Source organism: Drosophila suzukii, chromosome 3 (assembly GCF_043229965.1).
Source record: "Drosophila suzukii chromosome 3, CBGP_Dsuzu_IsoJpt1.0, whole genome shotgun sequence".
NCBI classification, from domain to species: Eukaryota; Metazoa; Arthropoda; class Insecta; order Diptera; family Drosophilidae; genus Drosophila; species Drosophila suzukii.
In genome coordinates this window covers 40,503,892-40,525,792 of record NC_092082.1, presented here as the reverse complement: position 1 = coordinate 40,525,792, position 21,901 = coordinate 40,503,892, and the positions used below count along the sequence as shown (strand labels likewise).

General features: G+C 40.2%; 1 protein-coding gene across 10 annotated transcripts in view; it reads left to right on the top strand.

Moving 5' to 3' along the window:
- Nucleotides 1-2,218, top strand: part of l(3)80Fg (dnaJ homolog subfamily C member 16 l(3)80Fg) — a 554,754-nt gene extending 552,536 nt beyond the window's left edge. For all 10 annotated transcript variants that reach the window (XM_065868464.2, XM_036822415.3, XM_036822413.3 and 7 more), the window contains one exon: nt 1,905-2,218. In XM_065868464.2, coding sequence (XP_065724536.1) covers nt 1,905-2,123 — 219 coding nt within the window. In that variant the 3' untranslated portion in view covers nt 2,124-2,218. The remainder of the gene's footprint in view (nt 1-1,904) is intronic.
- The last annotated feature ends 19,683 nt before the right edge of the window (nt 2,219-21,901 follow it).

The following is a 21,901-nucleotide window of genomic DNA, read 5'->3' as shown; positions in this document are numbered from 1 at the left end:
TGCTCAGAACTATAGAGGAATCTCCAAATTGTCTGCAATTCCTAAAACATTTGAACGCATTATTACCTCTCAGTTGCAACATTTGTGCTCCTCTTTAATATCGCCGTGTCAACATGGTTTTGTTAAGCGTAGATCGACCACCACTAACCTGCTCGAATTGACATCTTTTGTACTAGATGGATTTAACAAAAAATTACAGACGGACGTTATATATACAGATTTTAGTAAAGCCTTTGACTCTGTTAACCACTCTCTTCTTTTATTCAAATTAGATCTGCTTGGGTTTCCGAATAATCTGTTAACTTGGATTTCAAGTTATTTGAATGGTAGATCTCAGAGGGTTTTATTCAAAAACGCTGTTTCCAAGATGATCAACGTGACATCTGGAGTGCCTCAGGGCAGTCATTTAGGCCCTTTGCTGTTTACTCTGTTTATAAATGATCTTCCTTCTATCGTAAATCACTCTCGTGTACTAATGTATGCTGATGATGTTAAGCTTTGTTTTTCATATAATAACATTGAATCTGGTTTCTGCTTGCAGTCAGACTTAAATAGATTCCAGTAATGGTGTCAGTACAACCTTTTGAATTTAAACTATCTTAAATGCAACGTTATGACTTTTTATAGGGGTACGCCAACGTTCATGAGTTACTCTCTTCAGAACATGTCCTTGGACCGAATATACTCAGTAAACGATTTAGGTGTTCTCCTAGATCCTAAACTTAAATTTGACTCCCACATAACCTCTACTGTAAATAAGCTATGAGTGTTCTTGGGTTTATAAAGCGTTGGTCTAAAGAATTTGATGATCCATACACTACCAAATTATTATTTACTTCACTTGTCCGACCTAATTTAGAATACTGTTCTTCCGTTTGGAGTCCTCAGTATCAAGTGCACATTGACCGTATAGAGTCCGTACAGAAACAATTTCTTCTTTTTGCCTTACGTGGTTTGAACTGGGATCAAAACGTCAGGTTGCCTTCTTACTCGAGTAGATTGCTATTAATTAATTTGCCTACTCTAGTAAGCCGTAGAATTATGCTTGGTACTATTTTTATGAATAATCTTATCAGAGGCGATATTGATTCTGTAGATTTGGTAAGCCGCCTAAGTTTCAATGTTCCTGTTAGACTAATGCGAAACTACCATCCTATTAACTTGCCACGATGTTCATCTAATTTTAGTCAGCATGAGCCCTTTCGCGTTCTTTCTAATAATTATAACAACCTGTATCATTTAATTTGTTCCTCAACTTCTATCCCTGTACTAAAAACTAAAATCTTAGCTCATTTGCTTTAATCTTGTTGATCTATGTTTTGACCTGTCTTTATTTGTTCTATGTACCTTCCTCGCGAACCGTATTTGCCCGAAATAAAAATGGGCCCGCGCGTAACAAGCACGTGCTTGGTGTCGTTTGGGCCACTTGTTTGTACTGCTCTTAGTGCATCAACGTTCAACAATAATAATAAATAAAGTAAAGTATATAAATTCTTGATCAGCATCACTAGCCGAGTCGATCTAAACATTTCCGTCTGTCCGTCCGCTGATATGAACGTTGTGATCTCGGAAACTATAAGAGCTAGAATATTGGGACTTGCCATGTAGATTCTTGGGCTTCCTGCGCAGCGCAAGTTTGATTCAGAAGTGCGCCACGCCCTCTTCAATCCCATAACCTTTCTCAAAAATTTTGTTAAAACTTAAATGAGTTGTTGTTCTTATTATCAATACCAATCTACATGCCAAAAATTATTCTAATCGAACCATTTGATCTAAATTTTACTGTCGAGCAGTCCGCACAGATTAAGTTGAACAAGATTTCTATGGTCCTTAGTATATATTTTCTAATATTTACGCATAAAGATGAACGATTTGTAATCTATGGTAACTCTTTTCAATTTCAGAGAATACTTAAAATAACAAAAATACTTATGAACACAAAGGAGGATCCTGAGGTCGGGACGTTCCTTGAAGGAGGATACTCTGAAGAATCTGATACAGACTCAAATATTCTTTTGGAGGATAATTTACTTAATAGCCTGGACTATTGGCTTGAAAGATTGTTTGATGGGAGAACACAAAAATACTATATAAATTATTGGCCAGACTTTACTACAAAGTAATAAGCCTAAAGTACCTATGTAAATGAAATGTTTATAACTGAAGCACATTTAAAGTCAAATAATAAATCGGTCCCTTAAATTGTACGTGAACTACACCACATTATGTATTCATTTAGAAACCGATTGGTGTATCACTCATTACGGTTGGACTTTTATGACAGATTTTCAATTAATAAATAATAATAATAATAAAATACGGGGAGTGTGCACCTGAGTGTGCTCAGTCACTGTATATAATTTCTTCCCAAGTATATTTAGGCCCATATACCAACATAATACAATTATTATCGCATTAACAATAGTAAAACATAGAACTATATATCACAGCACTTTCCGCCAACACATTTTGGATCCAGACCGTCAGTACGCCAAAACATTAGCATTCTGCCGACTCCACAAAATCATGTATAGAGCAATAACTTTGCAAGTAACCATGTAGCACTTTTTGCGCTATTGAGAACCTTATAAAATAGTAAGAAAGGAAGAACGCTATAAATTGGTGTAATACCCATTACGGTTGGACTATTATGACAGATTTTCAATTCAGCCACTGTATAAAGTACGGGGAGTATACTTGGTGCGCTCAGTCACTGTGGATTATTTCTTCCCAAGTAAATTTAGGCCCATATACCAACATAATACAATTATTTTCGCATTAACAATAGTAAAACATAGAACTATATATCACAGCACTTTCCGCCAATACATTTAGCATCCAGACCGTCAGTATGCCAAAACATTAGCAATCTGCCTACTCCACAAAATCATATATAGAGCAATAACTTTGCATGTAAGCATGTAGCATTGCGCTATTGAGAACCTTATAACATAGTAAGGAAGGAAGAACGCTACAGTCTAGTACCTCGACTATCAGATACCCATTACTCAGCTTAAGGGACCAAATGGAAGTGGAGATACACAAGCAGCAAAGCGAGATTGAAAGGCGCCACCTACTCGCGATTTCAATATGTGGTTATGTGACGGTAGACTGCTTAAACCGTTATGGGCGTTAGAGAGGGTGTGGCAAACTTTTTTTTGGGTCAATCGATAGGTATTGACGAGATTAATACATTGCGCCACAGGCTTTGGCGGTTTGTGGGCGTTAAGGTTGGGCGTGCCAAACTTTTTTTTGGATCAATCGATAGGTATTGACGAGACTAATACATTTCAGTTACAATTTTTTTATAGCAAGAAAATTGTGGGCGCCACAGGCTTTGGCGGTTTGTGGGATTTAAGGTTTGGCGTGCCAAACTTTTTGTTGGATCAATCGAAAGGTATTGACGAGACTAATTCCAGTTAAAATTTTTTTCTAGCATAAAAATTGTGGGCGCCATAAGTTTTGGCGGTTTGTGGGTGTGGCATATTCGCGTGACAAACTTACTTCGCTATCTTTGATAGTTTCCGAGATATCCGCGTTCATACTTACGAATTTTTGAAGTTTGTGGGCGGTTTGTGGGCATTCTTTTGGGTCAGTCGATAGGTATTGATGAGGGCAATACATGTCAGTTAAAATTTTATTCTAACACCAAAACTGTACGAGCCACAGTTTTGGGCGGTTTGTGGGCGTTAGAGTGGCCGTGGCACCGTGCTGGAGCAAACTTGCGCTGCCTAAAAAGCTCAGGAATCTGCATGCCAATTTCCAATAGCCTAGGTCTTTTAGTTTCCGAGATCTCAGCGTTCATCCGGACGGATAGACGGACATGGCTAGATCGACTCGGGTAGTGATTTTGATCAAGATTATATATACTTTATGGGGTCGGAAACGCTTCCTTCTATCTGTTACATACTTTTCGACGAATCTAGTGTACCCTTTTACTCTACGAGTAACGGGTATAATAGGGTGTTTTTGAGATATTCACTTTTACTTGTGGATATATATTAATTTTACTAATTTAGAAATGTAGAAGGAAAATGTTAACAATATCTGCCATAGAAACGATCGGATAAATAATGGAAAAATAATAGAAAACCATTTTTGACCATATTCTCTTCTACTCCGGTAAATAACATTTTTGTAATATTTAGATTTTCGAATTCAATTTAACAAGAACTGGACTATTATATCATATAGATGTCATATAAAGGATTGGGAAATTAATGACAAAATAATACAAATACCGTTACGTTTCGTTTTCGGTAAACATATACGGTAAATTAAAATGGAACATTAGTAGCTATTATAAGCGGGCAGGGCAACTTTTTTTGACGGTTTTAAATGTAGTATCCGACAGAATCCTTTTATAGCATTTCAAAATATTATCTACTGAGAATCAGCAGGAGAAAGTGCACGGGGATACACACGAGCCCAAGTCTCACCCCTATCCACAAGCAATCGTGTTGAAAGTTTAATTAAAAATGTGCAGTTTATTTTTACAGTAGTGAAAATATACCATTGGAAAGAAATGCTTTCCATTGATACAAAACTTTTTTTAGTGATGAGGTACACTAATCACGGTATCGGCGGTGATCGTCATTAGTTCCATTTTCAGTCTACACTTCAAACCGTCGGAAAAATTGCCCTGCCCGCTTATAGTATTTACTCTCTGACTAAAATTGTAATGGTTGCATTGCAATATAGGCTGGCTGACCCGGTCGTTAGACTCGTGCGGCCAACCGAAATATAATCGCGCCTCAGAGCCCAACTTATGGGAAGTGCTAGTGTCAGCATATTCTCATGCCCTGAGTGCAGTCACATACAACCCATGCATGTACAACTTCTCTCGCGTTCTTGCTGCTATCAGCCAAATACATTTGTAAGCATATAAGTTACATTGATATAGACATGGCGGCCGCTGCCAATGCTTGCAGGCAGCGCTGCCGCGAATAGCTGGTTGTAGGACACTCTAACTTTGAAAGTCAATGAATAAAGTTCTTGCCTTGGCCGATGGCCACTAAGACCAATTTAATTATTTATCCAGGTTCAACAACTATTTATAATATGATGTGAGATCAAATAATGCAAATGGTTTCATTCGTGTCCGGCTAAACATATTTCCCTGCTATAATTCTTCCAAAGTTTGAAAAAAAATGTTGGGAGGCCAAGTGACTATCGGTGGCATCACTTCCATAGTTTAATACTGTTTGCAAATACTCTCTATAATGATAATTATTATTACTTTTCGATTCCAACATATTATGTATATATTATAATATTGGCCAGTGCATTTTTATACCCGCTACTCGTAGAGTAAAAGAGTATACTAGACCCCTTAAAATACATATATTCTTGATCCGGATCACTAGCCGTACCGATCTAGCCATGTCCGTCTGTCTGTCCGTCCGTATGAACGCTGAGATCTCGAAAACTACAAAAGCTAGAAAGTTGCAGTTTGGCATGTAGATTCCTGAGCTCTTCGCGCAGCGCACGCCCACTCTAAGGCCCACAAGCCGCACAAAACTGTGGCCTCTACAGTTTTGTTGCTAGAATACAAATTTTAACTGAAATGTATTTTTCTCATCAATACCTACCGATTGACCTAAAAAAGTTTGCCACTACCACAAACGTGCCCACAATCTTCAAAAAATGAACGCTGATATCTCGGAAACTATCAAATTTAGAGAATTAAGATTTCCGATTTAGATTCCGTTGCCTTGTACGCAGCGCAAATTTGTTACGCGAATATGCCAAGCAAACACTAACGCCCACTAACCGCCCAAACCAGTGGCGCCCACAATTTTCATACTAGCAAAAAATTTAACAGAAATGTGTTAGTCTCGTCAAACCTATCGATTGATCCAAAAAAGTTTGCCGCGCCCACCCTAATGCCCACAAACCGCCAAGGCCTGTGGCACCCACAATTTTCATGCTAGAAACAAACTACTAGTCTCGACAATACCTATCGATTGACTCAAAAAAAAGTTTGTCTCGCCCACTCTAACGCCCATAACGCTTAAATCTTTCTTCCGCCCACATAACCATATATTGAGTAGGGTAGGTGGTCCAATCTCGCTTTGCTGCTCGCATATCTCCATCTCCCTTTGGTCCCTTTAGCTAAATTATATACTATTAATCAATTCCCAGATAACCATGTCCGTGTCAATGTCGTCAAATTTCTCAAGAAACTCTTCGCAAAACTTTGACCGGGTGAAGTTGGAATTCGCCCTATGAAACTTCCAATACCATTCAGTGGCCAGATGATTACTTAAAATGTTCTGATCTGCGTTCAGATTCGGAAGCGCTTAAGACAAAATTCGATAGAGGAATTTTCAGGTCTGTAGACCATCTCGAGCGGCTTCAAACCAGATCCGCCCGCTCTGGATACTGGAACTTTAACCTGGTGGACTGCAACGTTCGACCTGTTGCTTACACCGCTAACCTGGTGACGGTTACCGTTCCCTTTAGCTCCATATGAATTAGACGTTCGTTTGTTCGCCTGTACTGGTAAGTCTATATTTCCCATGGACCTGGTCTAGGAATTTTATTTTGTACTGTTCCCCTGGACGGAGGTCAGAACGTACCACACTAGTAATCTATTTTCGTTGACCGTTTCCGCAACCCCTTTCTCCCCTAGTGCCTGCGGGCCTAGTGAACTGTTGATCGCCAGAGTTATGAATTTGCTCTGCGGCTGAGATATCTGCTTGTAATTTGTTACTCGGAGATGGTGGCGGTGGTGGTCACATTATGTCTTACAAGTTGGTCATGAGTGAGATTTCTGAAGACACTCCAATAATGCTTGCACGGTGCCACTGTTCGAAAGTCTACTGCCTTTAACGGCTTGTTATATTTCTAAGAATATAGCTTCTAAGTCTTTACTACTATGATTTTCTGAACCAATGTTAGCTAACAAAACCGGCACCCAACAAATTACGCAATAGCCAAGTTGGAAATAGTACCAGGCGCCCAGTTGCACCCACTGCAGTTGAGAAGTTCTGATCAGCATTTTATATTTAGTGTCAACGCATGACTCGACTCTACAGTACCTTCACCCGCAAAGCAGTCAACACATTCTGCAGTGCCAGCCGTGCCAATTCGACAGTACATTCACCCGCCAAGTCAACTTCTCAAACTGTAAAGTCCTATTTTAAAATAAAACTAGTGACACTTTTCACTATACTAAACTTTCGTGTTCCGAGTAGTATATGATCATGTAAATTTTATAAATTGAGATTTGGCATGCAGATTCCTGAGCTTCTTACGCAGCGGAAGTTTGTTTCAGCAATGTGCCACGCCAACTCTTACGCCCACAATCCATCCACAAACTTCAGCAAATCGTAAATATGAACGCGGATATCTCAGAAACTATAGAAGATAAGGAACTGGGATTTCAGATTTAGATTTTGTAGTCTAGTACGCAGTGCAAGTTTGTTACGCGAAGATGCCACGCCCTCTTTAACGCCCACAAGCCGCCGAAATCTGTGGTGCCCATAATTTTTATGCTGGATAAAAAATTTTAACTGAAATGTATTAGTCTCATCAATACCTATCGATTGACGCCAAAAAAAGTTCGATTGAAGAAATTGAGGTTATTTTAACGCCACATCATCTTCCGATAAATCCGGCTTACGAAGAAGGTCGTAATCTTTACCGTTAAGCATCTTGTTCTGACCAAAGCAAAAAAAGTTTGCCACGCCCACTCTAACGTCCATAGGTGGCGCTTTCAATCTCGCTCTACTGCTTGCATGTCTACATTTCCCTTTGGTCTCTTTAGCTGAGTAACGGGTATCTGATAGTTGAGGTACTCGACTATAGTGTTCGTATAAGTATATTATATTTTACAAGAGGGAACAAGGGAACTGCACCGACGATCGCTGAGTATAAACATATTCACTAAAATTTAATTTGATCAGTGTAAGATTTAACACACAACATACACTCATACAGGAAAATCCATCGTAGCATTCGTTGGGCCCAATGAAGCTGTCGTTGATTCCTTGAGGATAGATTAAGACATGTCGTATAAACGTGTATATGTGATGTTTATACCCGTTACTCGTAGACTAAAAGGGTATACTAGATTCGTCGGAAAGTATGCAACAGGCAGAGGGAAGCGTTTCCGACCCCATAAGGTATATATATTCTTGATCGGGATCTCTAGCCGAGTCGATCTAGCCATGTCCGTCTGTCCGTCTGTCCAGATGAACGCTGTGATCTCGGAAACTATAAGAGCTAGACTATTGAGATTTGGCGTGCAGATTCCTGAGCTTCATACGCAGCGCAAGTTTGTTTCAGCAATGTTCCACGCCCACTCTTACGCCCACAAGCCGCCCAAAACTGTGGCTCCTACAGTTTTGATGCTAGAATAAAAATTTCAACTGAAATGTATTGTTGTCATCAATACCTATCGATTGATCCAAAAAAATTGCCACGCCCACTCTAACGCCCCTAACGCTTAAATCTGTCTGCCGCCGGTAGGTGGCGCATTTTAATCTCGCTTTGCTGCTTGCATATCTCCATTTCCCTTTGGTCCCTTTAGCTGAGTAACGTGTATCTGATAGTCGAGGTACTCGACCATAGCATTCTTCCTTGTTTAACATTAACTTCGACGCACTCCCCGCTTATAGAGGAGGCTTTCCACCTATTTGAGCGAATTTAGAGCTACTATTTTAACAGTAAGAAAGTACAATAAAACAAGAATGGAAGATAATTTCACGAGACGAAGTTTCTATACCATCGCAGGTCTTTCTACATTGTATGTACAAAGCTTTCCGATTTTAGGAAAATTAAAAACAAATTACAGAAATGTAAAGATAATTTTCCATTAAAATTAACTACCATAAATAAAAGAGGTCTTTGTATTATTTTGACAATAATTATTCGATATCGCAGCTATTTGATGACAGATTTTTTAGAATTTAATTTTATTCAAAATTATGAAACATTAAACGTGTTATTTCCTAAAGAGTAGAAGTTAATATGTCATAAAACACCGAAGTTAAATAATTTTTTACATTGAATAAAAAAAGAAATCAAGAACATTTATGAGTCGGAAACGTCTCTTTTACTGCGTTGCGAACTTCTGACTGAAATCATTATACCCTCTGTAAGAGTATACAAAAAACTACAAAATGATACCGCCGACCAAGCTTTGTGGTGGCTTTTTCTTTCAACGCCAATCTCCGCTGAGATTGCTGTGCAGCAGCCGCGTCGTATTGGGCAACACCGTTCGTGCGTTGACTAGGCCGCATATCCAGCTTATGAGAATTCCATGGTCAAGTCGAGGAAAATTCCCTTCTTGTAGGTGAAGAATAGAATATAATATTATTGGCAAATAATTGCCGGCAACTGACCTTAAAGAGACCTTAAAGCCACCGCCGAATGCGATCGTTCCACGGTGTTATGGCCAGCGTACAGCGTGGGGTAGTAAGATTGGGCCACGTGCGCGGGGTACCAGCAAGCGGCTGGCAGCGAAGTTATGATACGCTGCGACGAGTGGAAGATCGATTGGAGGCGGATTCTGAAAAGCATTTCGGGAATAAGCCGATCAGTTCTTGAGAAATAACAACAAAATTACTTCTGGACAATACTTCACGAAATTTCATTGGGTCTCATCACACTCTTATAACGCTTGCACTTGTTAGAAATAAACTTGTCTGGGTCTTCGGCACACGTCTGTTGGCCTAGGCGAGAGAAAATAATTTTCTATTGAATTTCTTGACCGAATTGCTTCAAGCAAAATGTTCAGCAAAAACCGATTTACCAACTTTCAGCTATTCGCTCCGACTTTGTAAGTTGTCTCACGGCTAGCTGATATTACGGCCTTAGCTTCTTGTCAGCTTGGTGGCGTGGTGTGGTTCTGACCTATGTATGCATCGCACGGTTTAGCCTGCGTTAGCCTGTGGGGAGTAGATTACAGTACAGACATGTGAGTTGCCAAAACTAGTCAGGAAAGCCTTGAAGTGTTTCGATTTAAGTTGCATACCGTTGTCATTCAAAATTGCAGTACAAATGATTTGGTCCGATGTGAATTTCTATAAAGGGTGCAAAAAACGGAAGTTGGACATGTGGTCACCTATAATCAGTATCCCGATATTTCCGTCCATAGACCTCGGATATGGGTCTAATAGATCCATATACAACTTTTGAAAGAAACTGTCTGACGTCATTGTGAGGTCTTTATACAAAGTTATCACCTTTAGTGGACTTACATATCCGACCAAAAAAATGCTTAAGCTTCTGCGCCATTCGTACCCTGCCTAGGTCAGGGGATCACTATTAATAATAATATTAATAACTGTCTTCCGAGCCTTCTAGTTCCTTCTAGTCTTTCTGTTTCATTAGCCCCTGCAGCGAAGCATGGTCGGTAATTACTATGAAGTCCGCCCTGATTTCCATTCAGTTAGTTAGTTTCTCGGCCCTATAAGCGATAGGAAGCTCGGTTCGTTCTTCTTCTGCTTGTGTTAACACACAGACGATGCCGTGCAGACCGGCGTCGCAAAGAAGAAAAAGCTGCCTCGAAAAATCGGACATACGTAAGACTGGCGAAGACGTTAGACTGCCTTTCAACTGGTTAAAAGCCTTCAACTCTGCTCTTCTTCAATAAATAAGTTAAAGCTCAAACTATGCATGTGTAGTTCTCAACTAACATATTCCACCAGGCGAGACCTAGAAATCGTTAAAATTCTTTGGTCGTGACAGGTTTAGAAAAATCTCTGAGCTCCGACTTGCATTATGCATTATGCGACTCGAAGTCTTCAGAGAGAACCAAAAGGTCGAGCGAGACGACTACTATCTGCCAGAAGGCGTGCTTCATGTGTAGACCGGTAATAGAGCGAGCCGGAGGCAGCCTCCTAAGGATTCCATACACCTAAGGAAGGTATAAAGCCGAGTTTTTTCTCCTCGCTAAACAAGAACTCATTTACTACTCCATGGACTCCTACACTCTTCGCTAACATCCATTGCCAACGTGTTCTCGATTACGGAAAAAACAACCCTTTTGCACATCTATATGGGGATCTATCAAAAGGGGACGCCCTAAGCCTTCTTTCTCGTACAATAGAATTGTGCTAATAGGTTGATTTGTTCTTGGTTGAATCGTGACACTCTTCGTGACCTACATTTAATACTGTAAATGATTCCTAGTCATCCGTGATTTTGTCGACTACCCCAAACTTCATCCAATAATCTGTACCTAAATAAACATCCTGTTTTAGATAAAGGTGATGAAGAACTCTATTAGGTTCGTCTGTTCACGATACTTGATCTTCATGACGATTCGTCCCGTTACACTCTGAATTATTTGCTGTTCATATGTACCCTGAACAGTTAAGCTTTTGAGGGTGGTTATTAAATGCAGTCGCAGCGTCGCTGCCAATACAAGTCACTGTAGCACCTGAATCTAATAAGTATGGCAAATAAATATGGGTGAAATTAGTCTTTTGCGTCTCGCTTCCAAAGAATTCTGGCTCGTGTCGATGATCTTCGAGTTCTACCGTTATAGCCATAGCTGTGCAAATCCCCAAATATACGGTTCTTCGCTTACGTGTATCGAGCAAGTCGGTCCTAGAATGGCAAGTGCTCGGTAGTGCTTTCTGGTCGGTCGTTGAAAACCGACTCAGTTTGGGTAGCGCGATGTATACCTACTTATTTGGATGCGGCAGCAGGGTGTACGCTGGGTTCGGACAGCCGTATTTCCGGACTACTAGTTCAGCTATACCTCAACATTAACCCAAAAAATAGGTGGACTATCTGTAACAAAACATAATGTACATAACGACATTGTAATTGGCTATACCCACTGTTAAGTTACAGCTACAAAAGAAGAGCAGGCAGTCAAAAGAGAGTTGGACTAGGACTAAAGAGACTTAGATGTTGGTTGCCCCCTATTCTGTACCCACTCTTCCGTGGTAACTTTTACATTTGGTTATCTAATTTCTGTTTCTTTTTAATACCCCTTTCGCGATCTGTTGTTCACGTTATGATCCATTAAACAAAAGGAACTATAAGGAACTATCATTCCGTTGCGGTATAGACAGAATACTTTTCATTTATTTAACAAATTTAGCTGGGTACGCTCTAGCATACTCTTCAAATAAACAACGCGGAATTGTTTTCTTTTCTTATAAGTTATTCATAATGGTTTAAACTTCAAATTATTTCAAATACTAAGTGGCCATTATTGAGGTTAACAATATTAGGTGTTCGTATAAGTCTATTATATTTTACAAAAGGTGTAGCTAACAAGGGAACTGCACCGACGATCGCTGAGTTATAAACATATTTACTAAAATTTAATTTGATTCAGTGTAAGATTTAACACACAACATATGATGTTTATAACCGTTACTCGTACAGTAAAAGGATATACCAGATTCGTCGGAAAGTATGTAACAGGCAGAAGGAAGCGATTCCGACCCCATAAAGTATATATATTCTTGATCAGGATCACTAGCCGAGTCGATCTGGCCATGTCCGTCTGTCCGTTTGTCCAGATGAAGAGATCTGAGATCTCGGAAACTATAAGAGCTAGGCTATTGAGATTTGGCGTGCAGATTCCTGAGCTTAATGACGCCCACAATTTTCATGCTAGAATAAACATTTTAAATGAAATGTATTGGTCTCGTCAATACCTATCGATTGATCCAAAAAAAATAAATTGCCACGCCCACTCTAACGCCTTTAACGCTTAAATCTGTCTAACACCGGTAGGTGTCGCATTTTAATCTCGCTTTGCTGCTTGCATATCTCCATTTCCCTTTGGTCCCTTTAGCTAAGTAACGTGTATGTGATAGTCGAGGTACTCGACTATAGCGTTCTTCCTTGTTTAACATTAACTTCGACGCACACCCCGCTTATAGAGGAGGCTTTCCACCTATTTAAGCGAATTTAGAGCTACTATTTTAACAGTAAGAAAGTACAATAAAAAAAGAATGGAAGCTAACTTCACGAGACGAAGTTTCTATACCATCGCAGGTCGTTCTACATTGTATGTATAAAGCTTTCCGATTTTAGGAAAATTAAAAACAAATTACAGAAATGTAAAGATAATTTTCCATTAAAATTAACTACCATAAATAAACCAAAAATATAGAGGTCTTTGTATTATTTTGACAATAACTATCCGATATGGTAGCTATTTGATGACAGATTTTTTAAAATTTAATTTTATTCGAAATTATGAAACATTAAACGAGTTATTTCCCAAAGAGTATGAGTATAAGAATATGTAATAAAACACCGAAGTTAAATTATTTTTTACATTGAATAAAAATAGAAATCAAGAACATTTATGAGTCGGAAACGTCTCTTTTACTGCGTTGCGAACTTCTGACTGAAATCATTATACCCTCTGTAAGAGTATACAAAAAACTACAAAATGATACCGCCGACCAAGCTTTGTGGTGGCTTTTTCTTTCAACGCCAATCTCCGCTGAGATTGCTGTGCAGCAGCCGCGTGCGTGCGTTGTCTAGGCCGCTTATCCAGCTTATGAGAATTCCATGGTCAAGTCGAGGAAAATTCCCTTCTTGTAGGTGAAGAACAGAATATAATATTATTGGCCAATAATTGCCGGCAACTGACCTTAAAGAGACCTTAAAGCCACCGCCGAATGCGATCGGTCCACGGTGTTATGGCCAGCGTACAGCGTGGGGTAATAAGATTGGGCCACGTGCGCGGGGTACCAGCAAGCGGCTGGCAGCGAAGTTATGATACGCTGCGACGAGTGGAAGATCGATTGGGGGCGGATTCTGAAAAGCATTTCGGGAATAAGCCGATCAGTTCTTGAGAAATAACAACAAATTTCACCTTAGGATATAATTTCACAGCGCTTACTTCTGGACAATACTTCACGAAATTTCATTGGGTCTCATCACACTCTTATAAGGCTTGGACTTGTTAGAAATAAACTTGTCTGGGTCTTCGGAACACGTCTGTTGGCCTAAGCGAGAGAAAATAATTTGCTATTGAATTTCTTGACCCAATTGCTTCAAGCAAAATGTTCAGCAAAAACCGATTTACCATTCGCTCCGACCATGTAATTTGTCTCACGGCTAGCTGATATTCCGGCCTTAGCTTCTTGTCAAGCTAATTGAAGAACTTCAGGTTATTTTAACGCCACATCATCTTCCGATAAATCCGGCTTACGAAGAAGGTCGTAATCTTTACCGTTAAGCATCATGTTCTGACCGAAGCAAAGGTAGTAAGGTGAATCACCTGTGCTGCGATGGATGTTTGCCCACAATAACCCGCTTATCAAGTTCAGTATTTCATCACAATTGGTGTGGTTCTGACCTATGTATGCATCGCACGGTTTAGCCTGTGGGGAGTAGATTACAGTACAGGCATGTGAGTTGCCAAAACTAGTCAGGAAAGCCTTGAAGTGTTTCGATTTAAATTGCATACCGTTGCCATTCAAAATTGCAGTACAAACGATTTGGTCCGATGTGAACTTCTTTAAAGGGTGCAAAAAACTGAAGTTGGACATGTGGTCGCCTATAATCAATAACCCGATATTTCCGTCCACAGACCTCGGATATGGGTCTAATAGATCCATATACTACTTTTGAAAGAAACTGTCTGACGTCTTTGTGAGGTCTTTATACAAAGTTAACACCTTTAGTGGACTTACATATCCGAACAAAAAAATGCTTAAGCTTCTGCGCCATTCGTACCCTGCCTAGGTCAGGGGATCACTATTAATAATAATATTAATAACTGCCTTCCGAGCCTTCTAGTTGCTTCTAGTCTTTCTGTTTCATTAGCCACTGCAGCGAAGCATGGTCGGTAACTACTATGAAGTCTTTCCCCTCAATATACGCCCTGATTTCAATTCAGTTACCGAATAGTTTCGCTGGGTTTTCGAGAGTTTCTCGGACCTATAAGCGATAGGAAGCTCAGTTTGTTCTTCATCTGCTTGTGTTAACACACAGACGATTCCGCGCAGACCGGCGTCGCAAAGAAGAAAAAGCTGTCTCGAGAAATCGGACATACGTAAGACTGGCGAAGACGTTAGACTGCCTTTCAACTGGTTGAAAGCCTTCAACTCTAGCCTTCTTCAATAAATAGGTTAAAGCTCAAAATGTGTAGTTCTCCACTAACATATTCCATCAGGCGAGACCTAGAAATCGTTAAAATTCTTTTGTCGTGACAGGTTTAGAAAAATCTCTGAGCGCCGACTTGCAATATGCATTATGCGACTCGAAGTCTTCAGAGAGAACCAAAAGGTCGAGCGAGACTACTACTATCTGTCAGAAGGCGTGCTTCATGTATAGACCGGTAATATAGCGAGCTGGAGGCAGCCTGCTAAGGATTCCATACACCTAAGGAAGGTATAAAGCCGAGTTTTTTCTCCTCGCTAGACAAGAACTCATTTACTACTCCATGGACTCCTACACTCTTCGCTAACATCCATTGCCAACATGTTCTCGATTTCGGAAAACATAACCCTTTCTTTCTCCGGCGAAACCGGAGAAGAATTGCACATCTATATGGGGATCTATCAAAAGGGGACGCCCTAAGCCTTCTTTCTTGATTGGTTCTTGGTTGAGTCATGACACTCTTCGTGACCTACATCTAAAACTGTAACTGATTCCTAGTCATCCGTGATTTTGTCGACTACCCCAAACTTCATCCAACAATCTGTACCTAAATAAACATCCTGTTTTAGATAAAGGTGATGAAGAACTCTATTAGGTTCGTCTGTTCACGATACTTGATCTTCATGACGATTCGTCCTGTAACACTCTGAATTATTTGCTGTTCATATGTACCCTGAACAGTTAAGCTTTTGAGGGTGGTTATTAAATGCAGTCGCCGCGTCGCTGCCAATACAAGTCACTGTAGCACCTGAATCTGATAAGTATGGCAAATAAATATGGGTGAAATTAGTCTTTTGCGTCTCGCTTCCAAAGAATTCTGGCTCGTGTCGATGATCTTCGAGTTCTACCGTTATAGCCATAGCTGTGCAAATCCCCAAATATACGGTTCCTCGCTTACGTGTATCGAGCAAGTCGGTCCTAGAATGGCAAGTGCTCGGTAGTGCTTTCTGGTCGGTCGTTAAAAACCGACTCAGTTTGGGTAGCGCGATGTATACCTACTTATTTGGATGCGGCAGCAGGGTGTATGCTGGGTTCGGACAGCCGTGTTTCCGGACTACAAGTTCAGCTATACATCAACATTAACCCAGAAAATAGGTGGACTATCTGTAACAAAACATAATGTACATAACGACATTGTAATTGGCTATACCCACTGTTAAGTTACAGCTACAAAAGAAGAGCAGACAGTCAAACGAGAGTTGGACTAGGACTAAAGAGACTTAGATGTTGTTTTGCCCCCCATTCTGAACCCACTCTTCCGTGGTAACTTTTACATTTGGTTATCTAATTTCTGTTTCTTTTTAATACCCCTTTCGCGATCTGTTGTTCACGTTATGATCCATTAAACAAATGGAACTATAAGGAACTATCATTTCGTTGCGGTATAGACAGAATACTCTTCATTTATTTAACAAATTTAGCTCGATACGCTCTAGCATACTCTTCAAATAAACAACGCGGAATGGTTTTCTTTTCTTATAAGTTATTCATAATGGTTTAAACTTCAAATTATTTCCAATACTAAGTGGCCACTATTGAGGTTAACTATATTAGGTGTTTGTATAAGTCTATTATATTTTACAACAGGTGTAGCTAACAAGGGAACTGCACCGACGATCGCTGAGTTATAAACATATTCACTAAAATTTAATTTGATTCAGTGTAAGATTTAACACACAACATACACTCATACAGGAAAATCCATCGTAGCATTCGTTGGGCCCAATGAAGCTGTCGTTGATTCCTTGAGGATAGATTAAGACTTGTCGTATAAACGTGTATATGTGATGTTTATAACCGTTACTCGTACAGTAAAATGATATACCAGATTCGACGGAAAGTATGTAACAGGCAGAAGGAAGCGATTCCGACCCCATAAAGTATATATATTCTTGATTAGGATCACTAGCCGAGTCGATCTAGCCATGTCCGTCTGTCAGTCTGTCCGGATGAACGCTGAGATCTCGAAAACTATAAGAGCTAGGCTTTTGAGATTTGGCGTGCAGATTCCTGAGCTTCTTACGCAGCGCAAGTTTGTTTCAGCAATGTTCCACGCCCACTCTTACGCCCACAAGCCGCCCAAAACTGTGGCTCCTACAGTTTTGATGCTAGAATAAAAATTTCAACTGAAATGTATTGTTGTCATCAATACCTATCGATTGACCCAAAAAAAGTTTGCCACGCCCACTGTAACTCCCACAAATCGCCCAAGCCTGTGACGCCAACAGTTTTCATGTTAGATAAAAAATTTTAACTGAAATGTATTGGTCTCGTTTATAACTATTGATTGATCTAAAAAAAAGTTTGCCACGCCCACTCTAACGCCCATAACGCTTACATTTGTCTACCGCCGGTAGGTGATGTATTTTAATCTCGCTTTGCTGCTTGCATATCTCCATTTCCCTTTGATCCCCTTAGCTGAGTAACGGATATCTGATAGTCGAGGTACGCGACTATAGCGTTCTTCCATGTTTGCATTTTGAAAGTTTAGTTCAAAATGTGCAGTTTATTTTCACAGCAGTGAAAATATACCATTGGAAAGAAATGCTTTCCATTGACACCAAACTTTTTTTTAGTGATGTGGTATACTAATCACGGTATCGGCGGTGATCGTCATTAGTTCCATTTTCAGTCTACACCTAAAACCGTCGAAAAAAGTGCCCTGCCCGCTTATAGTATCTACTCTCTAACTAAAATTATAATGGTTGCATTGCAACATCTTATGCAAATGCAGCACTATAGGCTGGATGACTACAGGCTGACTGACCCGGCCGTTAAACTTGTGCGGCCAACCGAAATATAATCGCGCCTCAGAGCCCAACTTATGGGAAGTGCTAGTGTCAGCATATTCTCATGCCCTGAGTGCACTCAAATACAACCCATGCATGTATGCCAATGCTTGCAGGCAGCGCTTCCGCGAATAGGTAGTTGTAGGACACTCTAACTTTGAAAGTCAATGAATAAAGTTCTTGCCCTGGCCGATGGCCACTAAGACCAATTTAATTATTTATCCGGGTTCAACAACTATTTATAATTTGATATGAGATCAAATAATGCAAATGGTTTAATTCGTGTCCGGCTAAACATATTTCCCTGCTATAATTCTTCCAAAGTTTGAAAAAAAATGTTGGGAGGCCAAGTGACTATCGGTGGCATCACTCCCATAGTTTAATACTGTTTGCAAATACGCTCTTTAATGATAATTATTATTACTTTTCGATTCCAACATATTATGTATATATTATAATATTGGCCAGTGCATTTTTATACCCGCTACTCGTAGAGTAAAAGAGTATACTAGACCCCTTAAAATACATATATTCTTGATCCGGATCACTAGCCGTACCGATCTAGCCATGTCCGTCTGTCTGTCCGTCCGTATGAACGCTGAGATCTCGAAAACTACAAAAGCTAGAAAGTTGCAATTTGGCATGTAGATTCCTGAGCTCTTCGCGCAGCGCACGCCCACTCTAAGGCCCACAAGCCGCACAAAACTGTGGCCTCTACAGTTTTGTTGCTAGAATACAAATTTTAACTGAAATGTATTTTTCTCATCAATACCTACCGATTGACCTAAAAAAGTTTGCCACTACCACAAACGTGCCCACAATCTTCAAAAAATGAACGCTGATATCTCGGAAACTATCAAATTTAGAGAATTAAGATTTCCGATTTAGATTCCGTTGCCTTGTACGCAGCGCAAATTTGTTACGCGAATATGCCAAGCAAACACTAACGCCCACTAACCGCCCAAACCAGTGGCGCCCACAATTTTTATACTAGCAAAAAATTTAACAGAAATGTGTTAGTCTCGTCAAACCTATCGATTGATCCAAAAAAGTTTGCCGCGCCCACCCTAATGCCCACAAACCGCCAAGGCCTGTGGCACCCACAATTTTCATGCTAGAAACAAACTACTAGTCTCGACAATACCTATCGATTGACTCAAAAAAAAGTTTGTCTCGCCCACTCTAACGCCCATAACGCTTAAATCTTTCTTCCGCCCACATAACCATATATTGAGTAGGGTAGGTGGTCCAATCTCGCTTTGCTGCTCGCATATCTCCATCTCCCTTTGGTCCCTTTAGCTAAATTATATACTATTAATCAATTCCCAGATAACCATGTCCGTGTCAATGTCGTCAAATTTCTCAAGAAACTCTTCGCAAAACTTTGACCGGGTGAAGTTGGAATTCGCCCTATGAAACTTCCAATACCATTCAGTGGCCAGATGATTACTTAAAATGTTCTGATCTGCGTTCAGATTCGGAAGCGCTTAAGACAAAATTCGATAGAGGAATTTTCAGGTCTGTAGACCATCTCGAGCGGCTTCAAACCAGATCCGCCCGCTCTGGATACTGGAACTTTAACCTGGTGGACTGCAACGTTCGACCTGTTGCTTACACCGCTAACCTGGTGACGGTTACCGTTCCCTTTAGCTCCATATGAATTAGACGTTCGTTTGTTCGCCTGTACTGGTAAGTCTATATTTCCCATGAACCTGGTCTAGGAATTTTATTTTGTACTGTTCCCCTGGACGGAGGTCAGAACGTACCACACTAGTAATCTCTTTTCGTTGACCGTTTCCGCAACCCCTTTCTCCCCTAGTGCCTGCGGGCCTAGTGAACTGTTGATCGCCAGAGTTATGAATTTGCTCTGCGGCTGAGATATCTGCTTGTAATTTGTTACTCGGAGATGGTGGCGGTGGTGGTCACATTATGTCTTACAAGTTGGTCATGAGTGAGATTTCTGAAGACACTCCAATAATGCTTGCACGGTGCCACTGTTCGAAAGTCTACTGCCTTTAACGGCTTGTTATATTTCTAAGAATATAGCTTCTAAGTCTTTACTACTATGATTTTCTGAACCAATGTTAGCTAACAAAACCGGCACCCAACAAATTACGCAATAGCCAAGTTGGAAATAGTACCAGGCGCCCAGTTGCACCCACTGCAGTTGAGAAGTTCTGATCAGCATTTTATATTTAGTGTCAACGCATGACTCGACTCTACAGTACCTTCACCCGCAAAGCAGTCAACACATTCTGCAGTGCCAGCCGTGCCAATTCGACAGTACATTCACCCGCCAAGTCAACTTCTCAAACTGTAAAGTCCTATTTTAAAATAAAACTAGTGGCACTTTTCACTATACTAAACTTTCGTGTTCCGAGTAGTATATGATCATGTAAATTTTATAAATTGAGATTTGGCATGCAGATTCCTGAGCTTCTTACGCAGCGGAAGTTTGTTTCAGCAATGTGCCACGCCAACTCTTACGCCCACAATCCATCCACAAACTTCAGCAAATCGTAAATATGAACGCGGATATCTCAGAAACTATAGAAGACAAGGAACTGGGATTTCAGATTTAGATTTTGTAGTCTAGTACGCAGTGCAAGTTTGTTACGCGAAGATGCCACGCCCTCTTTAACGCCCACAAGCCGCCGAAATCTGTGGTGCCCATAATTTGTATGCTGGATAAAAAATTTTAACTGAAATGTATTAGTCTCATCAATACCTATCGATTGACGCCAAAAAAAGTTCGATTGCCACGGCCACTCTAACGTCCATAGGTGGCGCTTTCAATCTCGCTCTACTGCTTGCATGTCTAAATTTCCCTTTGGTCTCTTTAGCTGAGTAACGGGTATCTGATAGTTGAGGTACTCGACTATAGCGTTTCAAATACTAAGTGGCCACTATTGAGGTTAACTATATTAGGTGTTCGTATAAGTCTATTATATTTTACAAGAGGTGTAGCTAACAAGGGAACTGCACCGACGATCCCTGAGTTATAAACATATTCACTAAAATTTAATTTGATTCAGTGTAAGATTTAACACACAACATACACTCATACAAGAAAATCCATCGTAGCATTCGTTGGGCCCAATGAAGCTGTCGTTGATTCCTTGAGGATAGATTAAGACATGTCGTATAAACGTGTTTATGTGATGTTTATACCCGTTACTCGTAGACTAAAAGGGTATACTAGATTCGTCGGAAAGTATGCAACAGGCAGAGGGAAGCGTTTCCGACCCCATAAGGTATATATATTCTTGATCGGGATCACTAGCCGAGTCGATCTAGCCGCCTGTCCAGATGAACGCTGTGATCTCGGAAACTATAAGAGCTAGACTATTGAGATTTGGCGTGCAGATTCCTGAGCTTCATACGCAGCGCAAGTTTGTTTCAGCAATGTTCCACGCCCACTCTTACGCACACAAGCCGCCCAAAACTGTGGCTCCTACAGTTTTGATGCTAGAATAAAAATTTCAACTGAAATGTATTGTTGTCATCAATACCTATCGATTGATCCAAAAAAATTGCCACGCCCACTCTAACGCCCCTAACGCTTAAATCTGTCTGCCGCCGGTAGGTGTCGCATTTTAATCTCGCTTTGCTGCTTGCATATCTCCATTTCCCTTTGGTCCCTTTAGCTGAGTAACGTGTATCTGATAGTCGAGGTACTCGACCATAGCATTCTTCCTTGTTTAACATTAACTTCGACGCACTCCCCGCTTATAGAGGAGGCTTTCCACCTATTTGAGCGAATTTAGAGCTACTATTTTAACAGTAAGAAAGTACAATAAAACAAGAATGGAAGATAATTTCACGAGACGAAGTTTCTATACCATCGCAGGTCTTTCTACATTGTATGTACAAAGCTTTCCGATTTTAGGAAAATTAAAAACAAATTACAGAAATGTAAAGATAATTTTCCATTAAAATTAACTACCATAAATAAAACAAAAATATAGAGGTCTTTGTATTATTTTGACAATAATTATTCGATATCGCAGCTATTT